The following is a 22,688-nucleotide window of genomic DNA, read 5'->3' on the forward strand; positions in this document are numbered from 1 at the left end:
CAGTGAGGATGTGACTGAGTCCACTCAGGACTGAGTGGTGGTCATATTTTGTACCGCTATGCAGTATCTGAGTATATTAAAACTAGTCAGTTTATTTAAATAAGATAACAAAGTAACAAAGTAAGACATTTTGTTATCAAAGTACCCAAGATTGATGTATAATAACATGCATAATAATGAAATATTGCAATTCATGCAAAGATGGACACTGTAATTCACACCATAGTCGACACCAAGGCAAAAGCCATAAGGACACTTCAGGCAGAAATGAAGTTCCTGTAAGCATGTGATAGCATAGTCATTCCATCACCTTGACAGCAGGAAATGAAGTGTGATGTGATGGCAATGAGATACATGAGGAAAGTTCTGGTCTTCAGAGGCCCAGATTCTCCTGCAGCACCTGACATCCTAGCAGAGCATTTCCAGCCTGCACACACTGAGACACAGTCCATTGCAACACAAGAGACACATGTGAGCACACACACACGCACGCACGCACGCACGCACGCACACACACACACACACACACACACACACACACACACACACACACACACACACATACACACGTCTTCAAACTGACAGTGACTGAGAGGAGGGCAGCTTACCTTTCTGAGCTTGAATCCAGGATGCTGCCTTCATGGCTACAAACTGCCATTCATCCAGGCCTCCATCACCACAAACTGAGAGACCATTCAAGAAGAATGCTGGAGGGGGAGGCCACCAAGGCACCTATGACAACTCTGAAGGAGTTATACTCTTCAGCAGCTGAGGAGTGGTACATGGGAGACTCCAGTCCAAGGTCAAATGGAAGATGGTTATTTGGTCTGATGAGACCAAAATTGAGCTTTTTGGCCATCACACATAGATATTAAGTTTGGCAGACACCAAACACTGCACATCACCACAAACACAATACACTATCTCTTAACTAGAAGCATGGTAGTGGCAGCATCATGCTGTGGGGATGCGTGAATGTTCTGGAGTGGAGTCAACGCCCTCAATCCTAGCTGTGGCTGGACTTGAGAAGGGGAGTTCACACCCAATCCTCTTTCAACCTGGCAGAGCTTGAGCAGTTTTGCAAAGAAAAACGGAGTAAAATTGCAGTATCCACATGTGCAAACCTAATTGAGACATATCAGACGGCATTATATATTTTCAATTAATTAGATTAGGTTCAACTTGTCAACAAATTGTCATTGTCAAGTACAAAGACAACCAAATTTACTTTTTATAGGCACTATATACAGTATATAGTTCTTGGGATTGTTTGTATGATGAATAGACAACGTTTTACCCCCACTGGCATCAGTTTGTCCAACTCATCATCTGTTTTCTGAACATTATGGGGAGTCTGCGCTTCATTTCTACTGCGCAAGAGGTGTGATCAATGGGCATAGTGCAAATGGATAGTCCTGCAACCAATCAGACCAACGACCCGGGTGCGCCTTTTGGATGAGCTCTGTGATTGGACCCAGAAGATATGGACAGGAAGCAGGAGAGATGTTATGTCCATAACCATAATAGGGCTGACATAAACACATCCACCCACCGACACACACAAAAAAAACACACCCACACGCACATACTGAGAAGCGAACACACACACACACACACAAGCACACATATAGGCCTACACACGCATGCCAATTTACACAAAAAGTAGGGTATGTGGAAGGAGATGGAGACAACTTGACAAGCATGTTGCTGTGCCGTGCTGTGTGAGAGAGTAGATACAGTGGTTAAAGCGGAAAAAGCCAATGTGTGATTCTTTTTGCCAATATTTAATGAAATAATTTCTTATCCAAACAATCTTCTTATCTTGCCACTGCACTCACTTGTGTCTGTAGCAAGACACCTGTTTGAAATCAGTTGGACAAACGGATTCGAGAGGTATGCGAATAACACACACACAGAGATTAGATTAGATTAGATTCTGACACACAGACATACAGACAGACATTCTGGATTCCTTCATCAACACACTGACTGTTGAGACAGCGGACAGTGTTTGAGAGCAACAGCATTTCTACGATAAATGACTTTCTTCTCAACAATCAGGCCTACTATCCAACATCTGGAACCACCAAAGAGAGGGAATGTCAAATTTTAGCTTGATGAAAAAATAAGTAGGCATACAAACTTTCAACTCTTTTCTTCCTTTTTCTCTTTTTCTCTTATTGTCTCTTTCTAAGATTCTGGTCCAACCAGAAAATAAATACAAGGATGATCGTATAAAGTTAGGCTACAGGGTACGGCGCACACTCCCATCTCCCAAGTTCTTCAAACCCCCCACCCCAGAGATCTAGAAGCTATTTTACAAGCCATAATGGCCCATTTACACAGTCCTGCTCAGAGTGTCCCATCAAAAGGATTTTGGAAACGAAAGAAAACAAAACCCAACTCTTTGGTTGGGACCGTCAGGGATGATATAGCTGCACTCTATGTCGATGGCGCCATCTGGTGGCAAGATGGGCAAATTGGCTATTCGTCCTTATCTAAAATAAAATTAAATAAACATGCGACTCTGTTAACTTAACAGGCTGTCCTTGTGAAACAAAAGCGAATATTGGGATTTAATGTTGTTTTGGTGTGGCATAATTTATCACACTAACTGTGTGTAGCCCAGACCTTACAATAAGGTTTTTCTTGGGAGCATCATATCACATAGGCTAGGCTACTTTCCAAAATAATGGTTATGCTACTGATTAGGCGGCATAGGCTACTTTAATCATTGTCTGTCAAGTTCAAGATTAAGGAATGGGCTGATGCTATGTCTTAAGTTGAAATGTGGTTTGTTTTCATGGTTTATAGGTTTCCACTGTAGGCTACATGTGCCCATGATATTGTTCTTATCTCGAAATGTTTTTTTAAGCCTATTTTTTATTTAGTGTGACTGTCTACTTAAATGTTATAGGCATATTAAACAGTTTCAAACACTGTGAAGTCGCATGCATTTTCAAACGATATGTTTAAATGTTCTATTGTACTAATAAAATAGGCTGAGAAAACATTTTATCAATATTTCATCTGAACACAAGCATTTTCCCCCGCATGCTCGTCACCAACAGCGCGTTCACGCCAACCACTTTGCTGCGTAATTTGCGCGCCGCTCGCAGTTGAGACACAGGGTCTAGCTACCTTTCTCAGGCTCAGCGAGGATACATGTTCCGATTTCAGGTAACCTCAATTTATTCTACTCTCTGTGGTCTGTTAACGTGCAAGTGCCCGATTCCTAACAAAAACATGAGAGAAAATTACTAGGTTATTCTTTTAGGCTTATGTCTTTGTTTGTCGTTGCTCATAACTAGCTAGCTGTAAAAATTCCTAACGTTGCGTGCGGCCTATGAGCACCAGCCCTTCCATGTCACCCTATCCGTATATGGGTTGCAGGCCTGGGGCAATCATATAGCTAATAGTGGTGTTTATTGAGATCCTCTCAATCCCGTACAGTTTTACGCTTTTTGACTATCAATAACCCATTGACGTCGATCTGAATGCTAATATGTAGAAATGCTTTTGATGTTACGTCAACTGCATAGTTAGCTTGCTAGTTAGCTATCTCTGCTGCATGCTAGCAAGCTATCTAACCAATTCTGAATTTAGAAGCAAACTAGCTCACTGTCGAGACGTTGATAAACTCCGCGTTGGGAAGCTATCAATGATTGTGGGTGTCGTGTGGCTGCGTTCCGTACACACGTTGTTTATAGATGGGAAATGGCACCATGAAGGAGCCCCAAAATAGGACAGCCAGCATAGCCACGTTATCTGTTTCCCACAACCCGTTTATGTTGAATTAAATGTGATGGCCTTAGTACCTGTGTTGACGGTAGGTTGAATGTGTGAAAGATCAACCTGCTCAACATAACCCTTATACTCCATCCTTATTCGGCGTTCCTGCCTTACATAGTTTTGCTTTCTGTTAAAGCTGAAATCTGGGCTGACTGTTGGGTATTGTGAAAACAGAGGCGTTAATATTTTGCTCAGGTCCTTGCTTATTTTAGGTTGGTGGTAATCTCTAAATCTGTGTGTTTCTCCCTTTCTCCTCATGAATCATTCTCAGTCTCTGGATGAAGATTGCACCCTGGAGGAGGAAGAGGAAGGGCAGGTAGAGGAGGAGGATGACATCGACCAGTTCAATGATGACACATTTGGAGCCGGTGCTGTTGGTGAGTCCAGATTTATCAGAGACCATTTGTTGAACTGTCATGTGTTGTGCATTTCATTTTTGAAATTTTGTCATGAATGCTGTGTTTGTGTCTGAATGCATAACGGTAATTGAGGTTTATTTTCAGATGATGACTGGCAGGAGGAACATGCTCGCCTGGCGGAGCTAGATGAGCAGGTGCGAGATGTGTTTGCCGGGGGCGATGCATCCAACGCCTCACTACCACCTCCTCCGGGCAGTGTCCCATACCCCTCGTCTTTGCCCCGGCCCTCCGCCTCCACACTGCCTCCTCCAGGCTTGGAAGAGCGGGGTGGTGGGGATCTGGCTGAATCTCTGACCCGTCTACTCCTTGGGTCAGATCCTGCCATTGCTGGAGTGGGCGCTGCAGAACCGGATCGCTCCCGCTTCCCGCCCATGTCTCATGCCCAGGTACCCCTCTCTGGGCTCCCAGCTCCACACCCCTCATTGCTAAGCTACCAACAGCACCAACACCTCCTGCATAGGGGGGGAACCCCCTTGCCACAGGTGAGTGTAGCCATAGTGTAGAACTGGACATTCAGGTCATTCCGTGTCAAATCAGCCCTTGAAATTACTTCAGTTTTACATCCTCAAAAACACTTTATCTGGGAAAAGTACTAAAATTACCAAAATATGCAATCACACCTTTTATGCTTAATATCTTCATTTCATTTCATATCTGCATTAGTTACGGAGACTTCAAATATTGGCTCAACATTAAGCATTGCATTTGCAGTCTAAATACTGATTGATGCCATGTGGATACGAAAAATAGTTTACAAGACCCTCAATGTCTAGTCTGGCTATCACCAGACTACTGCCAATCTTCTGAGAGTCTGTGCTTTATTTCTACTGCACAAGAGGTGTGATCAGTGGGCATAGTTGAAATGACTCCATATTCATTTGGATAGTCCTTCAACCAATCAGACCAACGATCCGGGTGCACCTTTTGGATAAGCTATTTTGTGTTTGTACCCAGCAAACGTGGACAGGAAGCAGGAGAGAGATGTGCAGGTTTCCAGCCTGAGCTGCAGGGTGAAATCCAAATCGCCGGTAGATCAGGCTGGGTTTACCCAGCCTACTCAATGTCTCCAGTTTTGCAATGGTCCAGTCATACTGATGATGTCTTCCATCCTACAAGTTTGGGCAGGCTAGGGGTAAAGATTGTTAATGATGAGACATTTTTTGAGAGTGTAGAATAGATTTTTAAAAATCAAGGGTAAAAAAAAAAAATACAAAAATGTTGGAATGGAACCAAAAAGTTCTGGGACCTAAACTTTATGTAGACAAACATTTAGTAAAATCTGAGATGGTGCTGCAGCATGATTTTCCAGTATTCTGTCTGATTTGCCATGGAATGACCCATTCATGTTCTGGAATGGCAAAGAATTGCTTTTGAAAGCAAAGATATGCTTTTATGACTGGGCACAATATGGAAATAACCAGGACTGGAATTTTATCATTTTAGGGGCAAGGCCTCTTGGCCTTCAGTTGGGCATATTTGGCGGGGGGCAGAAAGGACACACTTCAGGTTATCAAGGCATCATGGCCGGAGTTAACTATACAGCACATCGACCACAGTCTATATGTATAAAGGGGTGTGAGTGACTGCTTTAGTTATTAGCTGGAAACAGTAGTGCTTCTTGAAAACCACAGAGGATCATTAGGTCTCATAGCCACCACAACATAAGAGGGAGAGACAGACTACAACATAACTTCAAATCAATAGACATATGTATTATTTTCATTGTTATTCATTTTGTATAGATGTCAGCAAGGCACTTTGTTAAATAATTGGAAAAATTGCAATGCCTTCGTCAGAGCATTGATCTTTAAAAGTTTTCGGTGGATGGGGAAAAAAGCATATCGATTCGAAGCGGTAAAAATGTAGGTGTTGGTAGTCTGACTAGTCAATTCTTGACAAATTTGGTCGAAAGTCGAAACAAAGACATGAATAGGGCTCGGGCACACGCCTTGCATTCTAGGAATATCGCCGACATACTGTATTGGTAGCGCACCGAACGTAATATCCATTCATTCAGATGCAGAAGACAAGGAGCAGAAATATAGTGGCGATTAATTCTTTTCCTCTTGCGATCGTGGGTTGCACTGTTACACCCCACTACACAGCAACATACGACCAAGAAGGCAAAAACTAAGTAACAGGAACACACTAATAGGCGGGAGTAAATCCATAGTAATCCATAGTAAACTAAGGAGTGAAGCTGCCAATATGGCTGCGCCCGCGAAGTTTTTACGTCATGATCCCGAGCCCTATTAGCCAGTAGGCTACACCAATATGGGCTAATGTTATACTATTGGTAGTTCAGTCAGCGTTAGGTAATACTCTCGTCATAACGTTTAAAGGAATAGTTCGGAATTTTGGACATAGGACCTAATTTCCAACTTAGTCGGGGTGATATAGGTCGGTGAAGACCATCTTCAGTGAATTTCTGCCCTTCCTTGAGTTGCAGCGTTCATCTCGTGCTAACCTGGTGCCGAGATAACGCAAGTCAACGGTAACATCCAGCCTGCCACTGAAAACACTCCACAGAACACCCGAAACAAATAATTTATAACTTCAGACTATCGATGCACATGCCTGTGTTGATAGAACAATGTTAGAAATAAAACTAACCTTGCATCGCATTGCAATAGTTCCTACTTTGTCCCCTTTATGGCAGTGGCGGATTGATATTGAGAAACTAGTCCCTCAAAATGTAATAAATCATTGAGTTGCAAGGTTAGTTTTATTTCTAAAATTATTCTATCAACACGGACATGTATATCGATAGTCTGACGTTTTAATTGACTTGTCTCGGGTGTGCGGTGGAGTGAGTAAGACTGTTGTTGATGTCAGACTGATGTTACCGTTGAAATGCGTTAGCTCAGAACCAGCGTTAGCAAAGGGGGACGCTGCAACTGAAGGAAGGGGTTAAACGCGATAAAAACGGTCTCCACCGACCTATATCACCTCGGTAAAGTTGGAAATGAGGTCCAATGTCCAAAATTCCGAACTATTCCTTTAAGCTACACCAGGGTAGTGTTCAATGAGTTCCTCCTCGGATTAATGTGAGAGAATCGCATAAATTAACGTGAACTAAGCTGCCTAATATATATACATTTCATGCCTTGTCTTCTGGTTGTTGATTTCCTGACGTGTGCTGTCACATTTTCCACTGCATCAAAGACTAAATTAATTCACAATCTAGAACCATTGCCTTGATTATTTTGACAGGGCATAGGCGATGCATTTAAATCGCTGCATCAGTCAGACACTAAGCAGAATATAGAAAGAAGGGGGAAGCAGTCATGCAGGGCAGCGAGGCTACAGTGGCCTGTGAACTTCCTATTTTTAAAGGGGCATTAAGGCCAACGCAAGGGGTAACGATGGCTGTGGCCACCGTGAAATTCCAGCCCTGGATATAACTGTGTGCTGGCTATATTTAAAAGAGAGATATAAAGCCCATCTGTTGAGAAATTTGTTTGTCGTATTGTGCATGCTCTTTATTTCCTGCACAAGACCTAAATAAGGCACACCTAAGAAACCGACGATAATTTGGCTGTCACTGTGATTTCAACACTTTATGCGTAGATATTACAATCGGCATACAAAAGGCACTGAATTTCTTTTGAAACCAATGAATCATGAACTCCTCCATCTTTTAAGAAACAATGTGTGTACTGGAGAGTACAGTCATCCACTTTGTGAAGAAACAAGCTTGTGTACTACAGATCATATATACATACACCATTTGTCAAATTGAGTGGTAGAGGTATGTGTAACCCTGGCTGTCCTCTTTAGGTGAACTCTCACAGTATATGGGAGAACAGCATGGGATTTGGACCTGTGAGTGTTTCTCCCGGACTGGTCACGCACATGGAGGTAGGCTCCGGGAATTCTCAATCTGTTGTGTTGATCCTCTTATTGTTGCAGTCACAGTTCTCCGAGTGTAAGCATTCCCCTGTGTATTTTTCCCTGTAGGACAGTCCACTGATGTCCATTATTAAGGAGGTGGGGCTGCCCAAGAGACCTCCGCCCATCAGAGGTGAGGATGGCCTAGACTTGTCAGAAAGGGTGCCGCCACCCCGCTCATCCTCACCAGTCATCGGAAGCCCGCCTGTGAGGGCTGTGCCTATTGGAACCCCTCCCAAACAGCCAATGAGTCACGCCCTCAACCAGCAGGTGAGTCTGGTGTGATAGGCTATCCCTGCTTTGTGGTTAGCTTCTAGCATCTAAATGTGTTGTTGATCTTGTTCTATGATAAACGTCATTTAAGTGTTTCCAAATTGCTCTTGTTTTTTCCACCTAATAATGTATTAGCATACAATAGTGTTTTTTTCTCTTTTTCTGTGCCATAGAAGTCCTTTAATCAAATGCTAGTTTTAGTCTGTGTGTCAAAAACTCATGTTGGTTTTGTGCATCAGAGTAGATTGTAATGTTGCGTTACCGATTGCCCTGCTCCCTTGTGTCTGCCTTGGTTGGTAGTAGATTTTAGCTACAATCCTGTTCTCTCTCTTCAGATCCATTGCCCTACTGCGGTTCACGTACGAGCCCCAATCCAGCACCGTTTCCCCCCTCCCTTCCCTGAGCGCCTCTCTCCTAACACCCTCCTCAACATCGCTGTGAGTTGCCTCAGTGGGGTCCACCCTCTCTCTCACCTGTCCTTGCACTCTCCTACCTCCTCTGTTAGCTTAATAGGTAGTTTGGTCCTGCTAGTAGGTGGCATTGCATGGCCATTAGATGATGTATAATTGCTCATCTTTTGCCAGGGATGGTGATACACGTGGAACTTTTTTGTATACCACAATTTAAAGGGTGACTGATTGATATCGTTATTGGCTGGTGTTTTAAGCATATCAACCAGCTTAACTGGCACACATCTTGGGGCAGCCCAGTGTTGTTGTTGTTGTTAGTTTTAGAGAGAAAATGCAAATAACCATAGACCGCTTTGGAACTGTATTGATAGCGACCCTTCAACCATCTGTACCAACCAGCAGTACATAATCTCAGTAACCGGCCGGGGGAACTAAATTATCAATGAGCCTTATATTGATTATCTCCAACATTATTAATTCTGTTTTTGGTACTGGAGAATTTCTCTCCCTTGGAGGTTTGTGTGGGATAGAGCAGCTCTCATGTGCACACACACACTGCAGCATAGCCTCCAGGCACACAGAGATGATTAGTCCACAAATGCCTGTGAGCTCACAAACACAAGCAATTTGTTTTAAAAAAGAAAAACATTTAAAAAAAACATTGTCATTAAACATGTCTATGACATCAGTGTAGCAGATATGAGTAGCAGCTTGTGTACTAGAAATAAAGGAAGTTATTTGTATTTATTTTCCAATTACTTAGATTATGCCATCTGGCTTGAAACATGCTTCAGGACTGTTTTGGGAAGGTGTGTTTAAAGGTACATTTACTCATGCGCCCTGCTATAAACATTTCCCCAAGTTCCTCCAATCGTGTGTGTAGGCCCATTAGATTGTAATGTGTATGGGATATTATAAATGATCGAATAAATGACTTAAATACTAACTGGACAGTATATCAGCTATTTGCTGCTCTGATTTCTAAAAGGCTAGAAATAGGTGCACTCAACTCCGTGTAAACGATGGTTTTGGGTGTGTAAACGAGGAAATACTGGATTTCTAATAGATCAGCATCAGCAGGGGCCAAGTATAACCCATGTCTGTCAGCCTCTACCCACATAGGTATTCGCACCCTGTCATGTTGTATTGTTTTACCTGTTTCTGTTTTTTTTTCCTTATGATGGCCTCCACGTCTTTTCAGAACTCTCCCCTGTGTCGGCCTCCGTTTCCTGCTGGGGTGGGACCGGTTCTCTCTCAGATCCAGCGGGCCCAAATGCTCAACGCCCAGGTGTGTTGATGATGTGTGATGTTGCTTGGTGTTGCCCACACAGGTGGAAGAGAAACATGGTACTCTGAAGACGGGCTTCTCAGCCCCTGCACGCTCAGTGCGACTCCTTATTGATCTAAATGTGTGATGAACACCATGTTGTACCGAATGCTTTAATCAGGTCTACCTGTTCATTCGTTTCTCTTTTCTACCTTTTCTCCAGGTGGGCCCGTTTCCTCGAGGTGGACCCGCTCCTCCCATGTTGCCAGGTGGTTTTAGACCGTTTTTCAGCCAGCCGCCTCCCCGAGTGGGACCTCATATCCCTCCTCCTAACCACAACCCCATTCGGCACAACACTACACACCTCCACCCGCAGCACCGGCGGATGCTTACGCAGAGGATGCAGAGCAGGGGGTTAGTAGCCATCATGTGGTACATGGGAGGGTGAGGGCTGAGGCGAATCATATGTGCTGACAGAATTTTGTGGCACAACTTGCTCTTTAATTCAAGTCTGCACTGATAACAAATGACTTATTTTCAACAGACACTGATCATTATTGCACTGTTATCATGCAGGAAAATGCAGTTCCCTTTCAAAATAGTCAGATGTGACTTCCTACATTATTCACTTGTGTAAATTAATGGACAGACGTTGCATTCCTATCTTTCCTGCATAGCATCATCAAAAGGTGTGTGTGTGTGTGTGTGTGTGTGTGTGTGTGTGTGTGTGTGTGTGTGTGTGTGTGTGTGTGTGTGTGTGTGTGTGTGTGTGTGTGTGTGTGTGTGTGTGTGTGTGTGTGTGTGTGTGTGTGTGTGTGTGTCTCTCTCTCTCCCTCAGTGACCGTGGTGGTCGAGTAGGGGATCGGCGTAGCAGGGACCCCTACAGTAACCTGATGACCCAGAAGGAGAAGGAGTGGGTGGCGCGCATTCAGATGATGCAGCTCCAGAGCACTGATCCTTACCTGGATGACTACTACTATCAGGTAGCAATGGCCAGCATCATCTAGCTCCAGCTGCATTACTGTAGGTCAGCTCCCGTGATTCCCACAGATAAACCAAATCCTGGTGTGATTGGGCATGGTAATGTGGTGAATACATGTGAAATGGCCCTATTTAGAATAAATTGTGTAAAATTGTATTTGGATTTAAGATTTCAAAAGACTCTTGACGTTGATGTGATCGCTTATAGATCTGTAGTGTTCTCTCTGACTGAGATGCTTCCTGCTGCAGTGTGTCATTGATGGGTTATTTTGTCATCTGTACAGCAGTATCTTTAATTTCTGTGTGGCTATGGAGATGACGACGATGATGATGATGACCACCATGTCTTACTGATTCTAGAACTATTATGAGAAGATGGAGAAGCGTCTGGAGAGGGACAAAGACTGTATCAGGAAGGAGCCCACCACCAAACTAATCACCCCTCAGGTGGCCAAACTGGAGCAGACATACCGCCCAGGTGACCATCAGGGCTCATCCCTTCAGCACTCTTGTGGCTTTGTAGAGCAGAGCACAAAAGCATTTATTTCACACATGATCTCTCAGTGCATCCAGGCTAGCAGAAATGTCTGTGTCAAACGTATTAAAGCACCTGTTATTGTTATGAGTATTATCATGAATGACACTGGCTGACATTGGATTTTTTTTTTTTCCTTTCATAGTTCAGTTTGCTGGCTCCCTAGGAAAGCTCACCGTCTCTAGTGTGAACAATCCCAGGAAGATGATTGATGCAGTGGTGACCACTCGCACTGATGATGAGGTTGGGATATCTCCTTAATTCTTTCCGAACTTAAAGCAACACTAAAGAGTTTTTCATACCTTAAAATAATGTTTCCAAAATCATTTCAGCGGTTCATCAACTCGTAACAGGGTGAACGGCACTTCTGCATTCACTTCGCGGCCCTCTATCGGCTATAACCGCACTATGTAACTTTACCTGATTGGGTAGCGTATCTGTAGTTTGATGAAATGAGGCATAAGAAACTACAAATTTGACTTGCCTCGATGTCGCAATACATCATACTTTCATGAAATCAAGCAACATACTCTACCTTGTCTGTGGACATCGTTATTTACTGGATAAACAAATAGCATGCGTGCTACAGAGGAAAAGTGCTTCAGTGTTGCTTTAAGTACTCTGACATACTGTAGGTTGTACTGTTGTGAAGACAGATTGCAGGGGCTTTCAGACGCATGTGAGTGACTTCCTGTAAATGTATCTACATATTTGTCTTGCAACGCAAAACAGGAGAAGAGAGAAAAGCAGGTGTGGAACAAGAGGCGGCAGATTCTCTACACTGTGGAAAAGGTGAGTTACCGGAGTTAACTGATCTTTTCCTGGGTTCTCCTTCATAGGAACCACTCATGACGTGTATGTTGTAGAGCCTACAGTACAGTCTCTCTCTCTGATTCCTGGCTTCTCCCGACTGACAAACTGTTGTGACCTTAGATGTACAGCCTGCTCCTGGAAGTCCAGGACTTTGAAAAGAAATTCCTGCAGACTCCGGAGGAGCAGAGAGAGGCCCTGCTGGAGCAGCACAAGACCCACACGCTGCAGCTCTACAACTCGCTCAAAGAGAAGGAGTGGGAAGACAGGTGAGGTGGAAAGGAAGGACTACAAGGCAAACCGAGCTTAGAATGGCCAAAGACTCCAGTAGAGACTCCTGTTCCCATGATGTTTGATAGTACACTTTTTCATGCTGAAAGTAAACATTCATCACGTGTTCATATCAGTTCAAATGTTTTGCCTGTCCATGAAGTGCATGTTTAAAGCAAGTGTTTTTTTTTTTTTCATACGTTATTTATCTGTTTGTTCCTCTCTTGTCTGCCCTGCAGAGTTAGTGATGAACAGTGCCTCATGATCATGTCCGTGAGGAAGGGCAAACGCCTCATGTCTAGGCTCCTCCCCTTCCTGCCTCCTCCTCAAGCTGCTGCTGTTGTCATGGGCATCGCCCGAAATCTGCCAGCCCTGGCAAAGAAAGACAAACATGACCAGGTGTGAAATATTTTAGGGAGAAATATTTGGGGACACAATACCTAATAACAAAGTTAGAATGAATGGGCAATATAGACTTATATTAAGGAACAACATAAAAAATACCCCATCATGTTATATTCTTGAGGACCATGAAAGCACAACCAAGTAAAATGTCTGATTTCAAAGCTAGTTTCAAGTGTCATCCTCTCTGTAGGATAATGCAGTAAAGTGATCAACAGATCATATTTGCTTTGTGATTGAATAAAGGAATGTATTTGTGTTGTGGTTTGTATTTGACCAGCAGGTCCTGTGCTGGTTAGTTGAGCCAGTCGCCGTCGTAATCCAGTCCATGTCCAGTTCCGCCCTCACAGACCTCCTGCAGGAGTTGCAAGGCAGCGAGGGTCAGCTTCCCAGAGTACTGCAAAATAAGGTACCAGCTGCACAGTGCAGGAAAAAGGCCTAGATTGCAGCAACATACATTTCTTTTCTTCTTATTTTTCTCCTTTTATATGATTAGATTGTGATCTTTGCTCTCATCAAAGGTTTTTGTTTTCATTTCCCAACACATCCTTGTGTCATTAGTTTGGCGTGACACTTCTCTACCTAATTCTGAGTGAGGGAGAGAGAATGCAGAGCTCAGATCCCAACTGTCAGCTAATGGATGATAATCGATGGTAAGTGTGTTTGTGTGTGTCTTTGTCGTGTAAAGTGATTTGGAAGGAGTGAAGTGTTTGATCATTTTATTACCTTATCTTTAACAACCTTAACAACCTACTGTTGTTTTTCCTTATAGGACAGAGTTGGTGTTTTCGGTGACTAGAGAGCTGTTGAAAGTCCCCTCGTCATCGCTCTCTCCTCCTCTCTTTACACCTCCCAACCTTCTCTCTCTATTCTCTCGCTACGTAGACCGCCAGAGGCTGGAGCTGTTACAGGAGAAATTACAGTGAGCGATCTCTCCCCCTCTGTGGCAAACTTTCCTTTTAAATTCTCACTCCTGTAGACAGCATGGCCAAAGTGTATATACATGTCTGCTCAGTAACACATTTAACTGGCTTGAACACACCCATTGCCAGTGGTCGCATAAAACCATAGACCATGCATGCAATTGTCTTAAGCTGCTGGGACCTTGAATTTCCCCTTGGGGAAATAAAGTATCTATCTATCTATCTATCTATCTATGCTCAAAAGAATGGGTCATATTGAAGAGATCAGACTTTTATTTTTACACTACATAGAAATAGCTTGGCAGAGCTACACCAGACAGACACAAGGATTCTATTTATATGCCTTAAAAATACATTTTCCAAGCATGAATGATTTAAAAATGACATGTTATTGTAGAATTATGTATTTATCGTATAGTACTTTCAGTTTAAACTTTTGATACATTGGAACTAGAAAACCTCACCCACACACTGGGTGTTGCTTGCAATATGATGGCTATTGTGAACTACATTTCAGTATTTAGACCTTTGTTAGGTTATTTAATAAGCATTACATGGACAATGATTTATTAATGTTGGGGTGGTGAAAGGTGCTAGTCTTATTGCGCTGTCTGCAGCTACCATAGTGGTAGTTGCCATTAGGTGAGGTCATCACTCTGTGATGAAGGTCGCCAGGGAGTTTGTCTAGTTCCATGGTTGTTGGAAATGTTTTCTTAACCAGTTGGACTACTTTTTTTTCAAATCACACCTATAATTTGTTGCTGTTATTTCTGGGGTTTTTTCTGTATATTGACAACAATAAATCTTGTCTCACGTTTAACTTTTATTTCTTTCTGTTCCAGGATCACTGCATTATCCAGGTAGAATTGACTTCGGGCGTCAAGAGTCCTTTATTCAGAGGCTGACTGTTAGTGTCCAAGTGTTCATGTGTGAATGAGTGAGTTGCGTGGCAAAGGGAGGGATTAGGGTTGATTTTAATCCAGCAGAAAACTATTGTCACTTTCTTTTTTTCTTTGTGTTAAAATAGGTGTGTGTCAGGATGTATGCGTGAGTGAGAGATACATGAAGGTTGAGTGATGAAGTGAAATCAGCATTTTTAAATCTTGTTAACATTGATGCCTGTGACAAAAACATAAAATTAAAAAAGTATTTCTATTGTTTAAAATCAAGTTTTATGTATTTTTCTGCATAAATTCTTGGATTGGGTTTAATGTACACATCTTAGAATAATGTAATACGAATCTTTGTAGCACCTTTCAAAATCCAAGTTATGAAGTGCAAAGTAAAATCAAAGAGAAAAGGTATTTTATTTTGAAAAAATAAAATAAAGCAAAGCAACTAAATGTTCTGCAGTAATGTAAGGCCATACAGGTTCAAAGAAAATCAATCCGTTTTAAGAGTATTGCACTTAGGCTTTTCTATAAAGCTGTATCTTGACAAGGGATTTAAAGGAAGACACTGACTTGAACACTTCACACGTTTAATATTTTTTTGATTGAGACAAGCGAAAAGGCTAATGCAGTATTCCAGGCAGAGAGAGAGAGAAAGGTTTGTACACTGATCTCTTTAAAAGTAAAGCAAATTATCTTATTTAGGAAATATTTTGTGGAGATGATTAAAAAACATGATTTTACAAGCTTTGTGATGTATTGCTAAAAACTTAACAAGATAACGGTCAAACCAGAACCCAATATAATATTATTTGCAACAGGTTTGATCCAGAAAGGATCCTACAGATGGCATAATTTGTTTTGTTGATATGTGATATGTATTAATATCACACAGGCAGCTTCTCAGTGAATTCATCATACTAGGATATGAAGATCTAACAGGCAGGTACAGGCACTCCCACCCAATGTCTCAGTCTTTCTAACAGTATTAAAATCAGTTATGTCAAAGGATGCACTAAGATCCAGATGTACAAGGACACATATAATCAGTGTTTCTTAAAAGGTTGTTTGTAACCTCCAACAGTGCTGTGATGCTTTCAGTAACCAGATTGTAAACCAGCATTTCAGACACAAATGATAAGTAGGGTATTGGGCTATAGTTTTTGAAGGAGAGAAGGATCATGCCCAGATTTCTGTAGCAGTGGGTTCACACAACTGTTCGATTAACTGAGGATAAACAGCGCCAATAAATTCTATTACGTCTGATAGAAATGTTGGTGTTACATCAAAAGGACTGGACACTTCCATATGTGACTGTCTCTAGAAGTTCAGGATTAGGAGCAATAGCATTTCTAATCAACTCCACTTTATCATTAAAAAAAGGAAAACTTTTTACAGTCAACATCACTTCCAACTGGGACACAGTTCTATGTAGATGTAAACTGCATTTGTATGTAACACATGCCTTATATTAAACGTCCACAAGGCCTCAACCTCCACAGACTTTACTCACAAACAGAACAGGGGCGTAGCTAGGGGCTGCTACAGCCCCCCTTGAATTGGCCATAGCACCCCCAAGAAAATAATCGTTTATATTTAATTTAAAAATATGTAAGTGCACCAAGACGCGTGTCATTTTCTGTGAAGACAGACGCATGAATACACTCAACCAGCACACAACCAGCCTATAGAGCTTTAACAGTGTGTGTAGTCCGATCTTTCCGTAACACTTGTTGTAACGCTATAGGCCTAGCCTAGACTATAATGGCAACACATTGTTTTATTATTATTTAGGCCTATAGCCTAAACTAAACTGTTGGTCATTAAGAAAACATAATGAATGTGGTGTTGTAACTTTGTGTAACCGAGACATCAGCAACTTTCATTTTATACGACCAATCACTTCTCATGTCTGCCTCCACTTTTCCTGTCCTCACAACTTGTACACTCATTTGTGCTTTTTAGCGGCATGTTCATCTGGTCCCGGAGCTGCCTGAGCCTCCATGTCAACAATGAATGAAAAATTAAATTCATAGCACCCTCCGTGAAAAGCTAAGCTCCCGCATTGCACCGGCAGAAACAAATCTCTAGCGCCGCCGCTGCAACAAAATAGCACTGGAGCAACAACCCTGTCTAACAAAATAATTTTTTTAAAAATACGAATGTGGTTTGACTCATATTGGATCTCCATGTTAGGCTGTCTAGTGATTTGATAGTGTTTCCTTCACAACCTCAGGACCAATTGTTTGTATTCACCAAACACATTTCAAATAATTATTGTACTAAATAATTATTTTGCCACGGCAACAAAAGAAAGTCAAATGTTGCTTCAAACAATAGTCCTCTGGGGATCTTGAGAGGGTTTTGTTGGAATTGGTGTGGCCTAAACTAGGTTAATTTGCCATGGGATTCCTTGAACATTGTGAGAGTCAAGTAAGAAAACCATCCAACATGTTTTTTTTTCCGCAGCTGTGTTGGTGACGAGGAAAAATTGAATTTGCAGTCAAAATGCCAGATAGAAAATCTTGGAAGGACCAAGGTCCATTTGATTGTAGAAAACCTTTGAAAACCCTGTAATGTTACAGTAAAATATTGTGAACTATATAATCTGAGGTGTTTCTACTGTCCAGATTCAAAATCTGTCTTTCTTAATGAGGGGGAACGTATATATGCACCTATATTTATATCTTTTAATTTATGCATGTAAGCATTTGGTTATTTAAAAACAGAATATCCAGATAATATGTGCATGCATTGAACTTGGTATGCAGCCTTTGTCCACTAGAGTGCAATACAACTTCATTAGTCCTGAATTGTATTTAATTTTAGTTTATAGCAAATGCTAAAACATATTACGCACAAAACCCCTAACACTTGCAAAATCAAAAAATCATCTGAAAACCTGTGCTCAATACCAAACAATGTCTTCAGATCATTACAGACTACATACAAAATGGAAAACAGTAATCAAGTATATGTCCTGGAGAAATTAACAAAATAAGTGCATTTTGCATCTCAAAGGCATTTAGCCTAGTACAAATTAACAACAACAATAAACAAGTATTGCATTGGAAAGGACAATTTAGCAACCTGTTTGCAATATAAACTAGTTTAGGCTAATGGTCGTGTCACACCATTTGAAACAAGTGTGTTCAATTGTGATTCTGTGTTCAACTTAGGACATCTGTGCTTTCTTTGTGTTTACATTTTGTCACTTGTGGTTATCATCATGCACAAATGCACAAATGCACAAATGCATCACAGCGCAAAATGTGTTTTATTGCACGAGAATGTGTTTAGTATTGCAAAAAGGGTAAATGAGATCTGCAAATTGTGCTTCTACAAGGTAGAGACGGCGTATGGCTTTGCCAAAAAAGTGCTTGAATATGTGTTCAGGTAACTGAGCATTTGGTTCAGAGAATGGGGTCTAGTTTTTAAACAATTGTTGAACTTTTTTTCCCTATAGGCCTATATAAAAACAGTAATCGTATATCATAATTGTGCGATTTCTTTTCTGTTCTATTCTTGCATCCACCGATGTGAACTGTGTGATCAAGCATTAGTAAGCCGCAGTCTTCTACCTTTACCTCCTTTGACGAACAACACATGCTTGAGAATTGGACTCAAAAACGACATCCGCCCGAACAGGGACTTGAACCCTGGACCCTCAGATTAAAAGTCTGATGCTCTACCGACTGAGCTATCCGGGCTCTGCACGCATGTATCGCTGTTGAAATCTTGATTGACATACTAATAATACCTCTCGCCCGCCAAAGACCAAATCTGTTTAATTTTATAGGTTTGCGCTCCAACCTCTGCACATTTCTTCGTGTCCGTCTCGTTGCCTCTCTGGGATTGACCAGACAACAAATGCATTAAACTAAATTCGCTTACCCGATGCAATTTTAGCAAAAGTCTGATAGCCTAATTAAATGTATATTTTGCTGCTCTTGTCACCAAGAAAAGATACCGCGCAGCATTGCAAATGCGTCCTTGAAATAGTAGTGAAACGATGGTGTTTGGAAATGATTATAAGAAAAGTGGAAAGAAACATGCACTGGTGCTGCTAACGTCAACATTAGCCTACTGCACTACGGCGCGCTACCAGTAGGGTTTAAGTCTTTGGCAGCATGGCATTTTACGGAAAACTAGCGTTACCTGCCTTCGTCTCCTTTAATTTATTTGAGGGGTTCAATGAAATGGCTAACATAGGGGCAACCAAAGATTCTAGAACAGAGCTGAACAGAGCTCTGTTCTAAAATCTTTGGTGGCAACCAGAGCCATATGGTGGCAACCATAGACTGGCAACATTATGATACGCATGTGTTTGTTTAGGCCTGTATCTGTCGTTCGAATGAAATTAACAATGTTAATTGTTGCGTGACACATTGTTACGTTGCACTGTATCAAATTGCATCACAATTACAGCGTGGCGACAGAATTATGACGACAAATATTGCCAGTCGACGTATATCAATAGCTAGCAAGTTTTTAAAATCGCGTTCTTTCCATAGCAACAGGTGGCTCCGTGGCGCAATGGATAGCGCATTGGACTTCTAGATATACACTCATGAAGTGATTCAAAGGTTGTGGGTTCGAGTCCCACCGGAGTCGCACTTTTTCAAAATAATGACACTTGCACATGCCACGCGTAGGATCTTATCATCGACACATCTGCACATGCAATAGCCTATTAGTCAGGGAGCCATGGGGTCAGACCTGGCTTTGTCGGTTAAAGTTTTTTTTTTTGCAGAATCTAGTAGACTAGGGGTACCTCTTTAAGATTTAAGAGGGTGCCCGGTGATATCCCTTGGGCAATTTCGTATATTAAGCCTTTCTTGTCCAATGTGTTGACTATAAGGCGGATATACTACAGGTGAATAGGGTAAAAAAATTAACAAGCAGATATCACTATGAAACTTCACCAGTTGATTACTTAGATCAATATGGAAAATAAATGTATTACAAGTTTTCTGAAATTTAATGTTTGAATATGCAAATTAGGTATGATGTAATTAAATATGCGCTGATTTGCATAAACGTAAAAAGATCAAATCTGAACATTGGGTAAAGCCAGTTTCAATTTTTTTCTTTTCATTTTGTTGACATAAGAGATGAAAAGTATTTTAGAGAGGGAATTATGGATATCTCATTTAGTTATTCAGTAAATCAGAAAATACTATACCAGCCTTTAAAAAATCAATTTTCGCCATGTTTTTTGGAATAAAATGTCATGTAAATCAGGCTAAGAATAATATATCAACAAACCCCTCTGCAAAATCCCTCTAAACATGGTTAGGTACAAGACTGAAAAGTTTGGTGTATGTAGATGCTTGTGAAGTGGAGATTTTGTTCTCCGAGTGAGAGAGGAAACTCATCCATCCGCCTTATATTCAACACATTGGACAAGAAAGGCTTCATATACGAAATTGCCCAAGGGATATCACCGGGCACCCTCTTAAATCTTAAAGAGGTACACCTACTCTACTAGATTCAGCAAAAAAAACAAAAGTGAAGTGTTCCTTTAAGGTTCTCGTGAGCTTTTGGCAGACCAGACCAGTCACTAAGCCATGGGGTCAGGTTGCAACCAACCCAGGTCCGACCTGGTTTTGTTGGTTAAAGTTTTTTTTTTTGCTGAATCTAGTAGAGTAGGTGTACCTCTTTAAGATTTAAGAGGGTGCCCGGTGATATCCCTTGGGCAATTTTGTATATTAAGCCTTTCTTGTCCAATGTGTTGAATATAAGGCGGATATGGATGAGTTTCTTCTCTCACTCGAAGAACAAAATCTCCACTTCACAAGCATCTACATACACCAAACTTTTCAGTCTTATACCTAACCATGTTTAGAAGGATTTTGCAGAGGGGTTTGTTGATATATGATTCTTAGCCTGATTTACATGACATTTTATTCCAAAAAACATGGCGAAAATGGATTTTTTAAAGGCTGGTATAGTATTTTCTGATTTACTGAATAACTAAATGAGATATCTATAATTCCCTCTCTAAAATACTTTTCATCTCTTATGTCAACAAAATGAAAAGAAAAAAATTTAAGCTGGCTTTGTCCAATGTTCAGATTTGATCTTTTTACGTTTATGCAAATCAGCGCATATTTAATTACATCATACCTAATTTGCATATTCAAACATTACATTTCAGAAAACTTGTAATACATTTATTTTTCATATTGATCTAAGTAATCAACTGGTGAAGTTTCATAGTGATATCTGCTTGTTAATTCTTTTACCCTATTCACCTGCAGTATATCCGCCTTATAGTCAACACATTGGACAAGAAAGGCTTAATATATGAAATTGCCCAAGGGATATCACCGGGCACCCTCTTAAATCTTAAAGAGGTACCCCTAGTCTACTAGATTCTGCAAAAAAAAAAACTTTAACCGACAAAGCCAGGTTCACCTAAATTATGGCATTTGGCTCCCGGACTAATCCTACCACATTCTAAGGCCGATCTTCTGAATAGTACTTTCCTGTATGGTTACCTTTATCTGTTTTGATTGTTATGCTTTCAGAAAACTAGTAAGTGAGCACAAGCTTCTGAATTATGACATAGCTGCTACATCTGTGCCATTCTATCTTGTTTTACGACGATCTGTCTAATAATATAAAACACCAGCCTTTCTGTAACAGTAGGCCTATATCATCATCGTTAAACTATTTATTGCACTGCACACACATACACACACTGAGGCCTATTACAAAGGAATTCAATGTTTTTCCGACACTCAATAACATGTCATTTTCACATAGCATATAAATATCCAATTACATTTCTCTAGCTATAACATCGATTGGCTTTGCCAAACAAATTGCTAGCTAATTCAGATATAGCCTAACTAAGCCAAGAAAAGAAGATCTAAATCATTTATAGGCCTTACGATAACACTGATGGGCGTGATCGATTAAGCGATACAAAGTAGACCTATCCAATTTGTGGATTTAAATGAAAATAGTTTATCTAAAACATTTGTTTGTTAACAGACTAGCACCACTGACCTAGCCTAGCCTAGGCTAAATAACTAGTGTTTTAGTGCTGTTGAATACAGGCCAATGTTAAAAACTGAATGCCACTACTCAAATTCGTTGTCTACTGTAGGCTATAACATTTCTAGTAGACATAGCTATATAATAAGTTACCTCGAAATTTCTAGATGCGCTGAACAGCATTCGACTCCATCAGTTCACTGTGACAGGACATGGCTAGCGCATGGTGCATTCGTGGTGTCGGCAACGTGATATTTCGATGAGCGTCATGCACCATAAAAAAAAAAAAAAAATGAAAAAAAATTACGAGCGTCATATAGCCAAGCGTACACATATCATTCATCTTAAATGAAAGACTGTATTTTGTTCTATTTTTCAAAATAGCTGTATTTGCTCAACATTTGCTGTTGGGCGCTTAAAAATGATATATCATGTTTTAAGTGACAAAAAAACTGCAAATGGCCAATTATATTAAAATTGCAACAGCAAGTCATTGCATTGAACCAATCTACAAAGTGACTAAATTAAAAGGGAATGTAATGAGGAGAAATTGATGAGGCAGGCTGGTCGTGAGGTATAGTCTGGTTTCATACTAAACTCAATCTTTTATTATTGATCATGTCTGGCAAGGCTGCGCTTTGTTTCTACTGCACTTCGCGTTCCTTAAATTTCGTTTTCGGGGCGTCACCGGCCAAGCGTGCCAGGACTAGTACATAGTATGGCCATTTCTGATTGGAGCCAAAGGTTCTAGCAGTAAACAGTGAAAATAGATCTGCGGGTTTCCAGCCTGCCTGAGCTACCGGGCGAAATTCAAATTCCC

General features: G+C 41.1%; 1 protein-coding gene and 2 non-coding genes across 8 annotated transcripts; 2 read left to right on the forward strand and 1 right to left on the reverse strand.

The window, feature by feature from the left end:
• The first annotated feature begins 3,068 nt into the window (after window positions 1–3,068).
• Window positions 3,069–15,138, forward strand: patl1 (PAT1 homolog 1, processing body mRNA decay factor). Of its 6 annotated transcripts, none has more exons than XM_062528768.1 (18): window positions 3,069–3,180; window positions 4,064–4,169; window positions 4,296–4,693; window positions 7,992–8,072; window positions 8,172–8,372; window positions 8,711–8,812; window positions 9,966–10,073; window positions 10,276–10,466; window positions 10,891–11,035; window positions 11,394–11,511; window positions 11,714–11,811; window positions 12,301–12,360; window positions 12,502–12,647; window positions 12,888–13,047; window positions 13,331–13,459; window positions 13,612–13,703; window positions 13,823–13,972; window positions 14,816–15,138. In XM_062528768.1, exons 1-18 carry the CDS (start codon window positions 3,166–3,168, stop codon window positions 14,835–14,837), a joined length of 2,322 nt encoding a protein of 773 aa, XP_062384752.1. In that variant the 5' UTR covers window positions 3,069–3,165; the 3' UTR covers window positions 14,838–15,138. The 6 variants fall into 6 exon arrangements, with proteins under 6 accessions (XP_062384752.1, XP_062384762.1, XP_062384771.1 ...); XM_062528778.1 differs by having other exon boundaries at window positions 13,334–13,459; XM_062528787.1 differs by having other exon boundaries at window positions 9,969–10,073.
• Window positions 15,139–18,500: 3,362 nt separating this feature from the next.
• Window positions 18,501–18,573, reverse strand: trnak-uuu (transfer RNA lysine (anticodon UUU)). Its single transcript has one exon. It is a non-coding gene; the product is annotated as a tRNA-Lys (tRNA).
• An 812-nt stretch (window positions 18,574–19,385) lies between these two features.
• Window positions 19,386–19,477, forward strand: trnar-ucu (transfer RNA arginine (anticodon UCU)). The gene is given in 2 exon segments: window positions 19,386–19,422; window positions 19,442–19,477. It is a non-coding gene; the product is annotated as a tRNA-Arg (tRNA).
• The last annotated feature ends 3,211 nt before the right edge of the window (window positions 19,478–22,688 follow it).

Source organism: Sardina pilchardus, chromosome 2, assembly GCF_963854185.1.
Source record: "Sardina pilchardus chromosome 2, fSarPil1.1, whole genome shotgun sequence".
In the NCBI taxonomy this organism is placed as follows: domain Eukaryota; kingdom Metazoa; phylum Chordata; class Actinopteri; order Clupeiformes; family Clupeidae; genus Sardina; species Sardina pilchardus.

Excerpts from the sequence above, each read along its gene's own strand:
- patl1 (XM_062528768.1), top strand. Across the intron at positions 4,170-4,295 it reads ATTTGGAGCCGGTGCTGTTG|ATGATGACTGGCAGGAGGAA; the intron begins GTGAGTCCAGAT and ends GTTTATTTTCAG. Across the intron at positions 8,373-8,710 it reads GTCACGCCCTCAACCAGCAG|ATCCATTGCCCTACTGCGGT; the intron begins GTGAGTCTGGTG and ends CTCTCTCTTCAG.